Source organism: Lepeophtheirus salmonis, chromosome 9 (assembly GCF_016086655.4).
Source record: "Lepeophtheirus salmonis chromosome 9, UVic_Lsal_1.4, whole genome shotgun sequence".
Classification (NCBI taxonomy): domain Eukaryota; kingdom Metazoa; phylum Arthropoda; class Copepoda; order Siphonostomatoida; family Caligidae; genus Lepeophtheirus; species Lepeophtheirus salmonis.
The window spans coordinates 20445579-20464800 of record NC_052139.2 but is presented as its reverse complement, the minus strand read 5'-3'; the positions used below and the strand labels follow the sequence as shown (position 1 = coordinate 20464800).

Genomic DNA, 19222 nt, shown 5'->3' with positions numbered 1-19222 from the left:
CCTAGTTAGGTAAAAAAGAGGAAATAATGTTAACTCGAGCTGAGGTGATGTTACAATATCGACGATCAGGGAACACTGAAATGAATAGACACTTTTTTTTCCATTTGACGAGAATTTCAAAATAATTTTATCAATTTCATATGCACCTACATTAAATTGAAATTTTAATAGTTCATACAGTTAGTAGTTGTATTCATCGTTCATCATCCATAATGACTCCACCTAAAAAATAACCCGTGATTACGGCACTGTCATTCTCATATCTTACGCATTTCAAAAATTAATGCATTTGTTTAATAAAAAGGTTAAGCATTAAACAATTATCATTTCAATGACATAGAATGTCATATTTACATTAAATTTAACCCAATTTATATAATGAAACAGATAATACATAAATTTCAGTGTTCCCGGATTTAATCTCATAAAAGTTGCATTTCAATAGTTTGGTAATTATTAGAATGAAAGTTTCATCATGATACATATTCTTTAAACAATCAATTGCGTCAACAGTTAAAACTAATATACTGCGTTCTTAAAATAAAAATGAATCAGAATAAGTGCATATTATGCATGCGTTCAATAACGAGAGTATACAATTACATGAACTAAAGTGTTCGAGCTCATACAAATAAATGATTATTAATCGATATCAAATTTAAGGAGTCTAATGATTTATCTTATTTATTAATCATCTTCTCCAGACGCGTCCTTTCATGCCAATGCTGCGATTCCCAAAGAACGGAGTATCGAGATTCACGTGTATTAAGCAATTCCTCATGAGTTCCACGTTCTATTACTTTGCCGTTGGATAGAACAAATATTTCATCGGCATGTACAACAGTTGAGAGACGATGGGCAATTATGATGGCCGTTTTTCCAGACGTAACTCTCTTCAGTGCCTTCATAATCATTGTCTCGGTTATAGAATCAAGGCTAGATGTTGCTTCGTCGAATATGATAATGGGACTGTCCTTCAAAGCTGCTCTAGCAATTGCAACCCTCTGTTTTTCACCACCAGATAGTTTAAGTCCTCGTTCTCCAACTTGGGTTAAGTAACCTTGTGGCCATGACCTTATTGCATTATCAATTTCAGCTAATTTAGCAACTTTATAAACATCTTCGTCAGAGCAATTCAAATTTCCATATTTTATATTATGAAATATGGTATCATTGAACAAAACACAATCTTGAGGAACAATAGATATTTGACGTCGAAGACTATCTAAAGTCACTTCATTGATATTGTAATTTCCTATTTTTATGGAACCAAGTTGGGGTTCATAAAAGCGGTACAACAATCTTACAAGAGTTGACTTGCCAGAGCCTGATTCCCCAACAATTGCTATTGTTTTTCCAGACTCAACAGAAAAGCTCAGCCCATTGGCAATATTTTTATCGATATTATATCCAAATTTGACATCATCAAAAGTGATGGAAGCGTCTTCCATATTATTAATAAAGTTAATTTCTGTAGCATCTTTTGAAGAGGTTATTTTTGAGGGAGTCGCCATAAGCTGGAACATGACTTGCATATCAATCAATGATTGACGAATTTCCCGATATACAGATCCCAGAAAATTGAGGGGCAGGGACAATTGAAAAAGGAGTCCATTAACCATTATTAAATCTCCAACTGTTAGTGCTCCATTTGAAATGTCCTTAGCTGCCATCATCATAATGGCAGACAAGGCTACACTAAAAATTGCATTCTGTCCAAAATTAAGTAGACTCAGACTTTCAGTTGTTTTAAGTGAGGCAGTTTCATATTTCAGGAGACTTTTATCATATTGCTGGCACTCGTAGGCTTCATTGTTAAAGTATTTAACAGTTTCATAGTTAATCAAGGAATCGATTGCCTTATTTCCTGCTTCATTTTCAGCCTTATTCATATTAACCCGAAATTGAGTTCTCCAAGATGTAATCCCCAATGTAAAAACAGAATACATTCCAACTGCCCCCAATGCCGTAAAGGCGTAATTAGCTCCAAAGTTGTACCCTAAAACACCAGACACAAGTCCTAGTTCAAAAATAGTAGGAAATATATTGAAAACCATAGCATTTAATGCAAAACTGATCCCTCTTGAACCTCTATCAATAACTTTGGACAATGCACCGGTTTGCCTATTCAAATGAAAACTCATATCAAGATTATGAAGATGCAAAAATACGTTTTGTGCAATTTTTCGGATAGATCTTTGGGCAACGCGAGCAAAAACAGCATTTCTAAGCTCATTGAATCCAGCAGCTCCGGCTCTAGCACATCCATACCCAATAAGAATCGCTGAAGCCATTGCAAATACAGTTTCTGCAGGAGTTCCCAAGGAAAAATAGTCATTGGCCTCGCTATTTAAGACATCCACAGCTTTTTTGAAGAAGTAAGGAACTGAGACGTTTAATAGTTTGGCCGTCACAAGAAGTCCTAAAATAGAGATCCAAATTTCACTTTAGAAAAGCTAAAAATTTAATGTCAATCAAAGGTTTAAAAGTTATACCAAGTGCAAACATGACTCTTTTACGGACTTGAGGCTCGTTTTTTGGCCATATATGATGAAACATGGTAGAAAAGATTTCTTTTGGTCCAACCTTATCCTTTGGTACTACTTTAATTCCAGTTCGTGCCAATCCCGAAACACCAGGAGTAAAACAATTTTTACTCCATAGGACCAAAGTACCTTTTTTTGGTTTCAAAAGGACCCTCGATGACATTCGAGCCATCGAGGATCCACAGAGTCGGAACAGCATAACACTAGAGCACAATATCTACTTTATTATAAGAAATATGACTAAGCAAATTCATTCAATTCCTTGGCTACATTCGTGTTCCATCCCAGTGGCATTTGTTTAAGATTTCACGTTACTTGAATGACGTCATAGTAGACAATATCTGTTTCATATTCTCTAAACCCATATGAGAAGAGTACGTTACAAAATTTCAGTGCCCCCTTGTGACAGATATCAAATGGCCCATAAAGTCTTATATTATCAATTATCATATTTAGACACACTAAAACATAAAATCTAACGACATAATCTAGACGACTTAATTAATGGAACCGCTACTTCAGTTATTGAGTTTACAATATTTTTAATTTTTTTGAATTGATTTACATAAGACTTGAATAAAGCCTCTATTTTTGCAAATTGATCCAAACAGTTCTTGGCGCAATAGAATAATTGGACAACATATAGTTCCTCAACGAATCTTAACTTAAATGAATTCTCGATGGTTTATTAGACCAATTGCAGATTTTGGAATGTGAAGACTTGCAACTTAAAATTTTTATATAGTTTGAATTAAATACCGAAGAGAGGTGCATTTTTAAAGACTTGATTCTGCGTCCAAATTTTGATATCTTTCTCCTTCAACTTCTTCTTTCATGCCTTTATTTCTGCTTCATAGACACCAAGTTGGATTTGTATGCTGGTATTTATTTCCTTTATATGTTTTACGTCAGGAGAAATATTAAATTTTCTTAGCATCAGCATTGTTCTTCCGAATGAAAATGGGGTTGTTGGAGTTTTTGGCGAGCCTTGGAAATTGAGGTTTTAAATATTTAAACAATGTTGGAATGGCTTGAGAGTTGGAATTCCTTATTTCTTTAAAATGTGTAGAGCACAATCGATAATTATATAATGATTTGCCAAGATTTCATTTTATTTTTAAGACCCATTGCCTTCCAAGGAATGCCCTTGGAAATGAAACAAGTGTCATCCCTTCAGCTCCGGAGCCATTCCTGCAATCCATGGCACTACAAGAAGTCATACTTGTGGTATTTTAATAAAATATATCGCCTTTGTAGAGTTCTTCACCTAAAATATAGTAAGGCATATTGAATGCTCGTTAGCTATTATAACATACATCATTATTTTTGATTTGAAATATTTATGTATCATATTAAAATGCTTTAAAGTTTAAAAGAATACCTCCTCAAGGTAAGATTTATGATCTTAATAACGAAAGTTTGTATTCACAATGTATAAGAACATTTAATTTTGCAAATAAAAGTTTTATAGAGCGTTTTTATGTGACGTCAGCATTCTTGATGTCGGTCATTTTTGGGGGCCTAAACATTGAAGTTCTATAACAATAATTACCTTATAATTTTCTTTCATATTAAAGAAATTAATGAACTATTTGAGGTCAAAATGAGACTTAAATAAATAAAAAAAACTATAACCTAAGTTTCTATGAAATTTTATCCTTCTATAGCCTTGTTTTATTATATTTTTGACACAAATATATATTGAAAATATGTTATAAAATGACTTAAACCTTACTGTCCTTAAAATACTCATCCTCTGATGCAGGAGTTCTTAAACTTTAGTGAGACAACTCTCCATTTCTCAACACAGCCTCGGCCTTCAACATATTTGATTTTAACCCATGCATTTCCGAGTGCCTAAATGTTCGGTTCCACTTTTGAAATAGCACAGAGCAAATCAGATTCAAGGTGAATCAGGCGGTTTCACAACTTGATTTTGATCTCAACCATGCTCGAAAACGTGGAATCACACAGGTACGGAGAGGGAAAGGAAACAGTATTTTGAGCACCGCCACAGCAACACGAGGATACGAACCATGCAAGTGGTCCATAATATCTTCAGGATTTTCTCTGCAAAAACAAAGTTGGTGTAGAGTCATGCACCAGGTCAAGAAACTGGTCTTCGTTGTATTCTGCTTCCTTTGCGAAGTAGTCAATTCGAAAGCTGAAGGGATCCCTATTGAACTCCATTATTGGATTGTTGCTTTAGAAGTCCGAAAAATAGTGCTGAAACTCATGCAACATTCTTTTGATTTTAATGATGGTTTCGTTCTTGAGAACGTCGCTGACGCCACCAGCAGTCTTGCAACGTTGAAAAAGCCGTTGCGTCGCAGCCATTCTCAAACTTGTCACCCTTTTTCGCACATTCACAGATCTTAGGCCTTAACATACAATATCATCACAATACACAAACTCAATAAAATAACCATAAGAATATATACAGTACACGTATAATGGGAGCTCTGTTACCCAGTACCCACCTGTTACACCAAGGAGAGACACGAGAGGAGTTAGTTTGTGGGAGCCCCTTTTGACATTTCTAACCGAATAGTGCTATCACTTTTACCCAAATGTGACTTACAATACCTCATATATTCGTTGTATTTTTTATTAAAACAGTTTGTAAATGGCTGTGATTTGAAATTTGGTTGAAAATTTGAAAAAATTGGTGAGATATTTCCGTGATCTAGATGAAAATTAACTGTTACTAAGGAAAAAGTAAGATATTTTATTATAATTATCTACTTTGCTCGTCCCTAATCGATCAAATATCAAAAATTGTACAAATTTAGATATTTCATAGGAATTTTCGGTTACTTTGATTTAATTTGATTATAACTGTTTATCATTGGCATCAGTCATACAGTGGCGCCGAAACCATAGGGCTATTGGCCTCCCCTTTTGTGATTTTCAAATGATTTCTTCAATAATTCTACTAGTAGAGATTACAATCCTATTCTCTCATAAGACAAATTACAATTTTACTGAGGGAAATATATTGAATATTTGAAGAGGTTGCGTGTTTTCGAAAATATGACGCCGAGTCATACCCTCATTGGAACCATGCCGGTAATTTCATTCCCAGTAAATTAATCCCGTGTCTTCTTATTCCTAATAATTTTATTCCCAGTAAATTCATTCCCCGTTCATTCCTGAACATTTTATTCCCACTTTGAAGAAGGATATTTAATGACATCATACGGTTAATGTTTATAGACTAGTTAGTAGTGTTTGTGTAGGCCTGTCGAGGGGCTTGGGAGTGGCTAGTTGGCACTTTTGATGAATGATTATTAGTTATGGATGGGAGACGAGCACAAATGATTTATGGTGTTTATGGATTAGAAATCACGTCATGATAAATATTTAATAATGAGTAGAAATGGAATCAGCTGATATTATTTAAAGCTTGCAAAATATAAGTAAATCCCATCATTATTGCTCTTCTTCATCGTCTATTTATATTACTATGATCGCTCCTACTTCTTCTCATCCATCGACAATCATCAATTTAATAATCGTCTTTTCTCTTTCTTTCCACAATTCAAATCTACGTAAACAATTAAGTTAATTTGCTCGGGCCCCTCACTCCCTTCTCCAGGACCACTTACTCTCCCTTGCTTCAGGCTCAACTCTGGATTGAATCCTACAAGTTACAACAATCATCATCTTTCATAGGATAATGCTGGTACTAGTAATAGATTTCTAGAATATATCCTTCAACTGAACTGTTTTAACAAAAGAACTGATTCACTAAAAGAATTGAACCTTTAAAAGAACGAATCATCAAAAGAACTAAATCTTCGAAAGAACTGAGTCATCAGAAGAATAAAAGAACTGAATCCTTGACAGATTATACGTATTTCGAACATTCAGGTAGCAGTTCGTTTGAGTCTACTCAAACTATTAAATAAAAAAATTCTTCCACAGCCGCTTCCTCGAGCCTCATAAATCCCATACAATATCCAAAAATACATCCCGCCCCACCGGTAATGCAGGTTTTCTTATCTAAAGATAATTTATTAACTAAAATGAACCATTATATTAATATTGGGTTAACACAACACAAGTTAAGGATGTTATATCATTATTCATGCGATATGGAAGTTTTAGGATATAAGGAATATTGAACTGAGCCCAATTAAAGTCAGCCAGCTTGTATTCCTTAATATTAATTTGGATTCATTGCAGTAATCAATGATATTTCAATTAATATCCTTCGTTACAATTTAATCTTTAAATTTTTTACTATATTGATTTTATACAGGCTTTGCAATATAACAATACCATAGAGGGTATAACTTGTCGACATACTTTGAAAACACGCAATCTCTTCAAATATTCAATGCTACTATCTCCCTCAGTAAAATTGTAAATTATAATCTCCACTAGAAGAATTATTATCCTAGTACAAATCATTATCATAATCTGTCCTAGGACAGATTACGATTATGATCTCTTCTAGGAGAAGCAATCTGGAATCTGAATAGAAAGATGAGAACGACAATTCTTTGTCGCTTCGTGAACCTTCTTTCTTAAAAAAAGAGTACAAAACAGGCTGCAATATCTAGGACTATGAATGTATACCTCCATTGGTAAAAAGGTGTTAGTAGTATTCATCCCAACATATGAAAAGTAATAGACGCTATTAAAAAGGAAGAGGCCTAGCAAAAAAAAGTGATTTAGACTGGTGTGAAATAATACCGATGTCCAAAAATATTCAAGTATAAATAGAAGGATCTACAATATTACTCTTAATTATAATCTGGAAGAAAAGATGGAATATTTAAGAAACATAGCCTGGAATTTTTATGCGTTTTACGATTTATTCACTGTTATGCTATATGTTAAATATAATATTTTGTATAGTACTTTTTTTGCTCTCATTACATTTAAAAAAGTAATAGAAATAAAACATGTAAATATATCATTTCTTGGTTTAATTTTGTTTCAACAGCTATTGGTTCTTAGGGACTGTAGTATACAACTTGATTGAAAAGATGGGAAAATCTTGGTAAATATACTTAGTAATAATTACTTATTACTTGTGCTCCTTGTGTAAGTTGGATTCTACTCCAATGAAAAACACATCTTGAGAATTGGTGAGACTTATTGACGACCTCGTGATAGAGGAGTGTCCATCAGGACTTGACCAGGTACATAGTCAACATCTTGACATAGGAGCTCCAACACATTCCATCCAAATTATTCTTCATTCGAATTGTCTATTGAGTCTCAATCGTCACTCATTTAGTCGTTGATTAATCCACACTCGACTCCCTCTCTTCTTTAAACATGTTTTCTCTTTCAAATTAATTATTTATTGGGTTGTTGTTTGTAATACAACGGTTCTAATTGCGGTTCGAACCTACTTTTGAAGCATCCTCATAAGTAAATGAATCAATTAATTATTCATTAATAAACACTTAATTATTGCAATTTGTGACAAATAATAAACATTTTCTATTTTAACTTTGGAGTAACATGAATGGGAATCATAATTACATAGTATTGGAGCATGAATCATCATCAAATATATTTATTATTTTATTCGGCAAAAGAAGTGGCCATTCGGCAAGTGTCCGTTCGGCCATAAGATATTTGGTAATGTGTTATTACTGCTTAGAGTGATTACTAGTATATGATGTATAAAATATAGTCAATTTCCCGTTACATCATTATATTCATAGCAAGAGAATTAGATTTATCATGATCTTTCTCGACAACAACGAAACATACGAATCATATTATATATTAGTAAAATAGAATAATTATGTATATAGAATTATTTTTCAATTATTTTGACCATTGTCAATTGGATGGATGCCCCGCTCCCTCCTTGGCGGAGCAAAGCTTGGTAACCCTTTGATAGTAATATATAAATTATAATATTAATCAATGACTCATATTTAACTGGATTCAGATGTCAGAACAAGAAAATATTATTTAGATCAATCTATTATTTCAATATTCTGTATATATAATTTATTGTCATTAGTTATATGATTCCAATTGTTTAATTTTGTATATTTAACGTTTATGATGATATATTTTTTAGTATGTAGATTATATTTAATTAAAACCTTCTTTTTTAAACCTGGAACTTCAAATATATTTCGAAATACTCTACTTTGTCGTTTCATTAGCTATTCTGAGAATAAGGTTCATAATGAATTACAATTTCATGGAGTGTGACGTTTTCAAATCTACTGTAACGAATAAAAAACGTCTTAGTCAATTATATGTATTTTATCTTCATTAAACATTTTGCTAATAAATACTTTCGTTATACCCTCAAAAATCATAATAAAGCAGGCAGATGATAATCACATCAGTATTTTAAACAATGATACCATATGTCTTTTCCCCCCTTCTCCTTGCACGCGTTTTTCTCTACAATATTATCAACTTTATCAATGAGAATGATTCAAGTTGTTCAAAATATATATTAACTAGTCTAACCCGTAATCCATGTTTCCATTCAACGCTTTCAATTAATACTAAGTAATGAAAATGTTATTATAAACAACTAAAGTACTCGTATATAGGATCAGGTTTATCGTTTTACTTTTCAAATTGAGATCTATTCTGCAGTTACCATTAACCACTGTAATTTAAAGGGAGTCGTTTTGCAGTGCCGTTGGCTTTTTCGATAAATATGTCCAAGAATACTAGTGTAAGAAGAGCTGGCCCAATGGGAAGAAAAGTCCTTGCCGATATTGGGAATCGGCTACCCAAGCTTGAAACCAAGATGAAGAAAAGAGAAGAGCCACGGAAATCTTCGACTATAGTGTTTGGAAAGAGCAGCTTAAAGAGGGGAGGCTGCACCACTGCCCTTCCTTCACCCCCTAAGACCAAGAGAGCCTCTTTTGATCTTGAAGAGTTGACTTTCCCCCCAGGGGTGAAAGACATTGATGGTAATGATACTGACCCTCAGCTATGCCCAGACTTGGTCGTCCCCATTTATACTTACCTCCGGCACTTGGAGAAGGAGTTTTCTATTCCTCGACACTATCTGAAGGGAAGATCCATCACACCCAAAATGCGCTGTGTTCTCATTGACTGGTTAACAGAAGTACATCAACGCTTCACCCTCGTAACAGAAACTCTTCACTTGACTGTCTCAATACTTGATAGGTTTCTTAGTTGTCCTACAGCTAATATCAAGAGAAAGCAACTCCAACTTGTGGGAGTCTCTGCTATGTTTATTGCGTCAAAGGTTGAAGATATTTACTGCCCCGAAATAGGTAAGAGTATAGATCTCTTTAACAAATGATCATATGAATCACGTTGTACTTTTTACTTCTAGCGGATTTCGTATACATTACTGACAAGTCTTGCTCCGGCCAAGAGATACGTGATATGGAAAAAAGCATTCTTAAAACCTTAAATTTTAGGGTTAATTCACCTCTCTCTATTTTCTTCCTTCGGAGATGTTCTAAGGCAGGAGAGGTGACACGATCACAACATAACCTAGCGAAGTATATTTTAGAACTAAGTCTTATAAACTACGAAATCATCCACGAGGCTCCAAGTCTTCAGGGTGCGGCTGCTTTATTTCTAGCAACTAAAATAACATCTGAAGATAGGGAGTGCTGGACTCCAACACAAAAGTATTATTCGGGTTATGATCAAGACGATTTAAGATCATGCGTGAAGAAGTTAGCAATTGCTTTGTGTAATGTTGAATCATCAAAGTTTAAAGCCACTTATGACAAGTTTGCGCTACCATCCAATTTGCGTGTTTCTCTAGTACCAGAGTTGAAGTCAGTCAAGTTAAAAATGCTAGCTGAAGGATGTTTTTAGTAATTAATTTTACTTGTTGACTTTTTAAAAAATGGTTTGTGTTTTTTTCTCCCTTGTTATACCCTTATTGGTTTCTTTTTGACTTATTTTAAATCAAATTCTAAATTATCGTTAGTGTGTTACGTGTACAAATAAGAAATTATATATATATTTCTCTCAAAGGCTAAGAGTTTTAGTATTTACCAGTGAATGATACTCATGTTATTAAGATGTATTATATTCCTATTTCACATTTAATAACTTATAAATCCATGCTTATCTTTTAAAGTGCTTTCAATATTTTTTTTTATAACATTAATTACATTTTTGTTAATGTAAAGTCCAACTTATTCTTGTCTATAAATAAATAATTTCGTTAGTATCTTTTTTATTTCGCTTTGCTGAATTTTATAGATATATTTTTCGCAATTTATCTGCAAGAAAACAAATGTTATTTATTAAGATTTGTGTGTGATGCGAATGAGCCGGTCTACCAAATGCATTAATGATTGTGATTCCATTATTCGGGCCACAAGGGTCGATTTATGTTTAAAATTAATCGACTGGCGCAGGATGTCCTACGGGTTGGATATAAATTGAGTTAAATTAAATCTATTAAATACTTACTGAATAATTGTACCTCTGATTGATCGCCCATCCTGGCAGTTTTTCTGAATTGAAATATTACATTCAAATTATAATTATCATCCTAATAATTGATGAAGACACCCGCTTGGGGGTTGATATTTTTGCTACATAAAAGGAAAATTTACCAACACATCTTCATAGAACTCCATCAAACGGCTTTATGATTAGATAAGACTTTAACATCTCCATTTTGGTATCAGCAATAAACATTGATATTTGAATATTATCAATGTAAGTTGTACTGGAAATCCTACGAAGTGTCTAAATATAAATAAGTTATGACGTTTGTTCGAATAGAGACGAGACAAGTAGCATAATTAAAGAAAAGCACATTATTATTTCCATTTTAATAGTTATCTTCAATATAAAAATAAGATTGTAAAACGATGTAATAACATATTTTTAATACATTTTTGGTTAAGATGTATAATAAAAATAGGCAATGGAATTATACATTTTTGATATACAATAAGATTTAAGTCTTTTTATTTATTATTGGTCTAATTGTTCACAATTTCCCTAAATATTAAGGAAAAAGGGGTTTTCATAGTTATAAAATTTGGTAAATTAAACCCCCAAAAGGACCGACATCAACACTGCTGACGTCACGTGACACTATCAATAGGATAAAAGTACCTAGCTGTAATTTAACTCCGAGATAAATTTAAAGATTTGTAATTCCCTGCCTATAAAAAAAATCAAGGGTTATAAAAAATGACATTAGTACTTGCGTCTTAAAATATTTTTCCTTAAGGATATTTTGCCCTTATGTATAAATAAATGAGGTTTATACGTCGTTATTTTTTATTTTTGGTAAAAATTGATGTTCCCTTTGAACTTTATAAATCAAAGTATTAATATAAACTGTATTAAAGGGTTATTTTCTGTCGAAAAAATGATGCCATTATGTCCAAAAAATTCAATGCTTACATACAAAATAATATATACTATCGAAATCTCATTATGTAATGAGTTCGAATCAAATAAATAGGTAATCAAATTAATATAATAAGAAAAGAAAAAATAAACAAGTATATCGATTCAAATGGTGGAAGTGCTAATCATTTCTCCGTTATCAATTATTATTAGATATGATGGATTATTCATATTGACTGATGGATTGACTAACAAGTATAATATGATACATGAAAATAATTTCATAATTATTCCAATAGTGAACAACTGTTTAATGCGTTTTATATTTATAAATATCTGGATTCTTCCTCATCCTCACTCATCCCTTCGTCCTCTCCTTCATCCTCTTCAGATTCATCTTCCGACCTGGATTTATTGAGAGTTGAAGGGGACTTTACTTTGTGAAATCTTTCATAGTGTGTCTTTAAGAGCTCTGGAGAAGAATAAAACTTTTTACAGTAAATGCATTCCACTCTTTCAGATACTTGGGCATGCACTGATGTTTTGTATCAATTATTATTAGATATGATGGATTATTCATATTGACTGATGGATTGACTAACAAGTATAATATGATACATGAAAATAATTTTATCATTATTCCAATAGTGAACAACTGTTTAATGTGTTTTATATTTATAAATATATTTTGATTTAATAAATTCAAAGGGAGCATCAATTTCAACCAAAAATAAACAATATTAACGTATAAACCTAATTAATTTATATATTAGGATTTAAATAGTTTAAATTGAAAGTACCGGGCACCGTAAAAATTTTATTAAAATCTATCCTGGTCTCCCCTATAAAGGTGGACGATTGAGGCTACTGTTGGGCGGTTGTAAGTAATATAAAGGAATTCAGCTGATGATGAATATTTGTTTATTATTATTCCAAACTTTGTTTTGATTTGATTCCATACTGATACATAAAAGCCCAAAATGATAATTATTAATTTGATTTCATTAAAGTGAACACTGAACGGAATAGATTAAAATTATATCGACGTGTGGAATTCAGGTGAGGGCTGAAATGATGGAGGTGGAAGAGAATGTAATAGTTTTGAAGGAAACGACACAAAAGGGACAATCTATATCCAGAAGTGGGACTTCAGAGGAAAATAATGATCAGTTGGACTCGCATGAAAAGGATTTGATTGAAAGGGCCAAGGCTCTAGTCTCTGGGCCCAAAACAAGTGAAGTCATCGATATCGATGACTGGGGCTTACTGGAAATGATACTCACATTAGATAAAGGTTGGGTTATGATGGGAGAGGCTCAAGCCAAACGCTCTATTTCTCGAAACAAGTCTCGAAGCAGTAAGAAATGCCCGAAGGGTAAAGATAAAGAGACTCCCTCCACTCAAAAGCCCCCTTCAGGGAACGTCGTGAAGGAGGAAGAGCGAAAATGCAACGTCTGCTTTGAAAATTGTAAAAACTACAAGAGTTATCTTCTTCATTTGCAAGATGCACATAATCAGTTTAAATGCCCATACTGCCCCAAGTTCATCACTCAAAGGTCCCACCTCTATAGACACATTCGATGTGTCCATAGAGATGCTAAAAACTTCAGTTATTCCTTCCGTGGCCCCATGTGCCAAATCTGCTTTAAAAAGTTTTCTAATCGGGATAAGTTGGAAGAACATCTAAAAGGTCTTCATGATGATCTTGATAACTTTAAAGAAAGTAAAGAGGAGCAGGAAGAAGAAGGCGAAGAAGAAGCAGAAGAAAAAGAGGAGGAGATATTATCCGTTTCTGAATCTGGTGAATCCGAGTCTGAAGAATCTGAAGATGAAGAGGATGAAGAAGACGAATACCGCTGTCAAATATGCTATAAAGTCTTTCAATCTACCTCTCATCTCCGACGCCACAAAACATCAGTGCATGCCCAAGTATCTGAAAGAGTGGAATGCATTTACTGTAAAAAGTTTTATTCTTCTCCAGAGCTCTTAAAGACACACTATGAAAGATTTCACAAAGTAAAGTCTCCTTCAACTCTCAATAAATCCAGGTCGGAAGATGAATCTGAAGAGGAGGAAGGAGAGGACGAAGAGATGAGTGAGGATGAGGAAGAATACGGAGATTATTCATTTCCCTGTCCACAATGTAGCTCTCAATGTAAGTCACCTGACGAGTTACGAGATCATCTAAGTTCTCGCCACGGATTTTCAAATGAGAGTGAAGAAGGGATTGAGGATAATAATAATAGTTCTACAAGAGTCTATTCTTCAAGTAGTTCCCGAAGACAAACGTATGAATGTCACATATGTCATAGATTCCTCAAGACTAAAAAAATACATCGCAGACACTTGAAAAATGTCCACAAATTTAGAATGAAAAAGTCAATACCAACAAGGAACGTCAGCATTAAAAAAGTGGTTCATCACTCAGGATCAACAAAACGAAAAGCGGCATGTTTTATATGCGACTTAGTAGTAGCAAATAAAAGTAATTTAAAAAGACATTTGATCAGAATTCATGGATTCGAGAGTTTTCATACAATAGATGACGCTCTTGCTATTCATAATGAATCCAAAAGGCAAGAAGAGACTCCTGAAGATGATTCTCCAGATATTTCTAAAGATGATTCTCTAGATATTATTAAAGAGGATTCTCCTGAGACTCTTAAAGATGATTCTCCCCAGACTCTCAAAGATGATTCTCCCAAGACTCTTAAAGATGATTCTCTTGTTACTCTTAAAAATGATTCTCTAGATACTCTTAAAGATGATTCTCCCGAGACTCTTAAAGATGATTCTCCCGAGACTCTTAAAGATGATTCTCCCGAGACTCTTAAAGATGATTCTCTTGTTACTCTTAAAGATGATTCTTTTAAATCTCTAAAAGATGATTCTCTTGGTACCCTTAAAGATGATTCTCTTAAGTCTCTAAAAGATGATTCTCTTAAGTCTCTAAAAGATGATTCTCTTAAGTCTCTAAAAGATGATTCTCTTAAGTCTCTTAAAGATGATTCTCTTAAGTCTCTAAAAGATGATTCTCTTGTTAATCTTAAAGATGATTCTCCTCTCGTTACTCTTAAAGATGATTATCTTAAGACTATAAAAGATGATTCTCTTACTAATATTAAAAATGATTCTCCTGGCAAAAAGGATGATCAAATAACTGAGGAATCCCATTCAGTACCTGCACCTACATCATCCACAAGTAAAATAATTGAAAAGTCCTCAACCCTTGAAGATAAAAATAGTTCTGAAGCATTATATCAAGATTTGAATTTGGAATCGAACAAAGTTTTAAAAGCTTTTGTTTTAACACCGCCTAAAACATTTAACAACTTCAAATGTAGAATATGTGGTATAAAGTTCAACAAAACTATATTTTTAAAGAGACACGTAGAGAGAGAACATGTGGACGATGACTTTATTCCGTTAAATCAGGTCCTATCACCGAAAAGAGAGTCAATTAAAACCAAAAAGTTTTATGGTTTTTCTAAGGACACCATGGCAAAGTCTCTCATTTCTAAGACCGATATCATTGACTGTTTATCTGAGCTTATCAGTGACGAGAGCAGTGTATTTGTGTATGGAAAAAAGAAGTAAAAATTGCACTGTGGAAATAGAGGATGACTATTAGAATAGGCTGGACTCAAAATAAGAAAAAAAAACATCCTTGAATTATTTTGATCTTCATGAAAATGATATTTTACATATTCTTCAAATTAATTTTCCAATATGAACTGTTTGTTTTGCAAAATATTGACATTCGAGGGGGAATCCTTCGTAGTTTAATTTGTTTTTTATGTGCTATTAAAATAATTCAACATATTTGAGATATGTTTTTATGGTTTAAGTGACTGTATTAGTTTTCGAATTAATTAAAATCGTATTTTTGGATATCAAAAGTATATCAATAAATTGTGTTACATTTCAAATTATAATTTGGTAATTTATCTCGTCAATGACTTTCGAAATAAAGCTCTTTTCAACGAATAGACTTTTCTCTCTCATGATCATATAAATTATAATAAAAGACCAAATCAATAGAAATAAATACTTCATCAGGTTGCAATTACAAAATATAACACATTTCATGAGAATATTGATATAAAATGAAAACCAATTTATAAAGCAGTTGTTCTTAAACTTTTTACTTCTTTTGCCTAATCTCAGAATATCAAATGTCATTTCCTACCGAATTTTTGCTCTGAAATCTTATATAAAAGGCAATTATTTAGATGCCTATTTAACAGAGGTGGGCATTCCATTAATTAGTGGACTAAGAAACAAATAGCGGATTAGTGATTATCGGAATACAAAAATTGTTAGAACGCTAATTCCATCATAACTTCTTACTTACTTTGAGATTTCCTGGTTTTGAAGATTTGATCCTATAGTTTCAGAAACGCTTAAAGTTTGTCCTTAATGGGCTCACAAACATCCCATTTTCAAATGGATAGATTTATAAACCCCCATTGCCTCGATCAGGAGGTCTGTTTGTTAGCACCACTTCAGGGGGGGGGGATCTGCCTTTCTTAGAGAGTTTTAGGTCAAGAACAAGACACATCTCATACCTTAATATTCATAATTCCTCCCTTTTTGGTAACCTCCGACCTAGATGGATTCCTTGATAATCTGCGGTTCATTTGATACAAACATTACATTGAAGTAATTTAATTAGTGGATTAATCCTAGTGGAACCATGAACCTACAAAATTAGAGACAGCGGAACAGCCGAGAAAATTAGCAGATTAGCATTAACCGGACTAACGAAAAATTATTGTTAAAAAAAGAGGTTAATAAATAGCTAATTTTTTAGAAATTATATTCGTTAATATATTTTTCGGATGAATTCGGCTATTCATTAAAGAAAATGAAAGCCTTAGGCTTATTTTTTCTTTAAAAGAAATATATTATAATCTATATTATATATAATAAATGTTGTGAAGTTGTTTGTAAAGTAATTTGTTAGTGAATGTTTGACCTAGGATGTAATAAATAGGGATATAGACAGTGCATAGTACAGCTCTATTTTTTGTCCTACAGATGAGAGCGGGAGTTTCAGTTTCTTAATTGAGTCTTTCTCGGTAACTCAAGATTAATCTTAATAGTCAAGTGGATCTTGGTGGTGTGCTCAAGTAAGATTTTAGGAATTAGAGATGGTTAGTTAGTGCTCCATACCTAAGTGCTCTAGTGGACATAATTCAAACAGAAAAAAAGGAGATGGACGAAAGAATAGTGCCATAGATTTCCTCTCAAAAATGGAAAACTCAGGAAAAAAGAAAAAATGCTATTCCTAGGTATTTAATAATTAATTCAACTTATCTATATTCCCTCCATATGCACACCGTTACAGAAAGAACTACTAATATTTCTTATCCCCAGTAAGCCACTAGGGTAGCAATAATAAATGCCTGACAGAACTCAACTTTTTGTGGCCTTCTACGAACACAGCTCCCAACATGCCTCCGACGGAGACTAAGATTAAACCCAAACAAACTATTTAATATACAGGGTTCTGTTATTTTTAATAGTTAATAAAGCGAGCAATGTGAGGCAGCTTTGTGTAGCTCATTTTTCGAAGGCTATGACACAAAATGATAATTATACCATGTAACTTAATAAAGTGTATAGTATAATAAGTAACTTTTATTCTGGTTACCAAAAAAAAAATATATTTTTTATTCAATGAATAAAGGGTTAGGTATTATTATAGAGTTGCTTAATATTTCAGCATTCAATTGACATACACTTCAAATTACTCCAATTCACCACTTCATTGAGCATCTTTTAAACAGTAAAAAAATATTAGATAACATCAATACTCCTACTTATATCTCCAAATAACAACTAAACAATACCTGGTACTTGGTTTAAAGCTTTAATAATACACCCTAGCCCCCCCTCCCATGTAGAATTAGTAGAAGATGCCCTGCAATTATATTGGCTATTTGTAAAACTGGCTCATTTAGGTAAGCCTAACTTTTATTTTAGGTCTATAATTGTTGGGGGAGTTAGCTCCTTGGCTCTATAGAACCTTAGGAGTAAGTACTTGCCTCAGATTAAAGTCAATCAAGGCCAAATTTTAGTACTGAGTTTTATTGGGGTGACTTAGGCTACAGGATCATTCAGTGAGGGGCTAAGAGATTTAAACTCCTTTATTGCTCTCCCCTTGGGTAAAGGTGAAAGCCCCTTCTTTATAAGCTATAAACAAAAGTCATATAGGCTAGAAATTGGGGCTTCCCTGGAGTAAGCATAAAGTTGGGCAAGGTGCCTAAAAGCTAGTTCGACTCAACTCGACCTCAAAATACTTACCATAATGCCTAGATACCTTAAAGTAGAGACCTAATAAGTTTACAAAAAGTTTTACCTTTACAACTAGTAATAAATGTAAGAGAGGGGGGCGGAGGATATTAAAATAAAAGTTAGGCTTACCCAAATGAACCAGTTTTACAAATAAGTGTGAGGTATACTGGATTTACTGCAAACTCTTTCCAGCACATACGCTCTCGATTTAAAAAACATATTATAAACAAAATTTTAATAATAGAATGTGATAGGTAACTCTTCAAGAACATTGAGAGAGACTGGATAATTATATTCAAATTTGGAAAGAGAATGTTTAGTTTAGCTACAGGGAACCAGGCCCTGAAAGGAATTTGAGCTCTTTTAGTGAAAGCTAAACCTATTTTGAGAGTGTCTTGGAGAACATGATTGGGAAGATATCACATAGAAATGTGTAAGGTCAGCATAAAGAAGCAATGGACCAACTTATCCGCCAATTATCTTTTGGCAACATGCGTGAAGTTCCGTCCTCATGTGAGGCTGGAGGCGGCCATATTGAATTATTCTTGCCAAGATTCATTGCTAAAAGTTTTTTTCATTTTATTTTTCCAATAAAAACTATTAATATATTTTACTTTCTTAAGCGCAGAAAATTTCCCTGTCGCACTCCGTAAATGCACCGGTCTGAACTCTGTCGGTCAGAAAAATTGGGGAAGAAAAATGTTAAGTTATTTAGTTTTATCAATAAGGACGAGGAGACTATTATTTAAGTTCACTAAAAGTTCAGTTTATCTACACCCTTCTTGATGGGACTAAAAGTTTGTTTAAATTTCTAAATCCAAACAGCGACCTCCACATTAAAATGGGAATAGTTGTTGTAAGATATTTTACTGTAAGTGTAACTTATTTTTGGTTTGTTTGTCTGCCTAAGGATAGTATTGCCAAATTGCATTTAATATTGGTAATTAGTATTTTTATATGTTTATTACATTATCTTAGTCAATTTGCTCTATCTTGTGAATATCAATGTTTGTTTTATTTGAGCATACCCTATTGAATACATTTTTTTAATATTACATTATATATCAATT

General features: G+C 33.1%; 2 protein-coding genes and 1 long non-coding RNA gene across 3 annotated transcripts; 1 reads left to right on the top strand and 2 right to left on the bottom strand.

Annotated features, from left to right (window-relative positions):
- Position 1: 1 nt before the first annotated feature.
- On the bottom strand, positions 2-4080 carry ABCB7 (ATP binding cassette subfamily B member 7). The gene is made up of 3 exons (XM_040719958.2): positions 3928-4080; positions 2496-3813; positions 2-2422 (listed from the first exon to the last, which is right to left on the bottom strand). Exons 2-3 carry the CDS (start codon positions 2743-2745, stop codon positions 681-683), a joined length of 1992 nt encoding a protein of 663 aa, XP_040575892.1. The 5' UTR covers positions 2746-3813; positions 3928-4080; the 3' UTR covers positions 2-680.
- A 3274-nt stretch (positions 4081-7354) lies between these two features.
- On the top strand, positions 7355-10710 carry LOC121124465 (G2/mitotic-specific cyclin-B2). The gene is made up of 2 exons (XM_040719619.2): positions 7355-9790; positions 9853-10710. Exons 1-2 carry the CDS (start codon positions 9202-9204, stop codon positions 10347-10349), a joined length of 1086 nt encoding a protein of 361 aa, XP_040575553.1. The 5' UTR covers positions 7355-9201; the 3' UTR covers positions 10350-10710.
- On the bottom strand, positions 10371-12507 carry LOC139906295 (uncharacterized). The gene is made up of 2 exons (XR_011781711.1): positions 10969-12507; positions 10371-10906 (listed from the first exon to the last, which is right to left on the bottom strand). It is a non-coding gene; the product is annotated as an uncharacterized lncRNA (long non-coding RNA).
- Between the last annotated feature and the right edge of the window lie 6715 nt (positions 12508-19222).

Bases quoted from the DNA above. Each gene is read 5' to 3' on its own strand.
- ABCB7 (XM_040719958.2), bottom strand. From the start codon at position 2,745: ATGCTGTTCCGACTCTGTGGATCCTCGATGGCTCGAATGTCATCGAGG. The intron at 2,423-2,495 runs GTATAACTTTTA...TCTCTATTTTAG, and splicing joins AAGAGTCATGTTTGCACTTG to GACTTCTTGTGACGGCCAAA.
- LOC121124465 (XM_040719619.2), top strand. From the start codon at position 9,202: ATGTCCAAGAATACTAGTGTAAGAAGAGCTGGCCCAATGGGAAGAAAA. The intron at 9,791-9,852 runs GTAAGAGTATAG...TTTTACTTCTAG, and splicing joins TATTTACTGCCCCGAAATAG to CGGATTTCGTATACATTACT.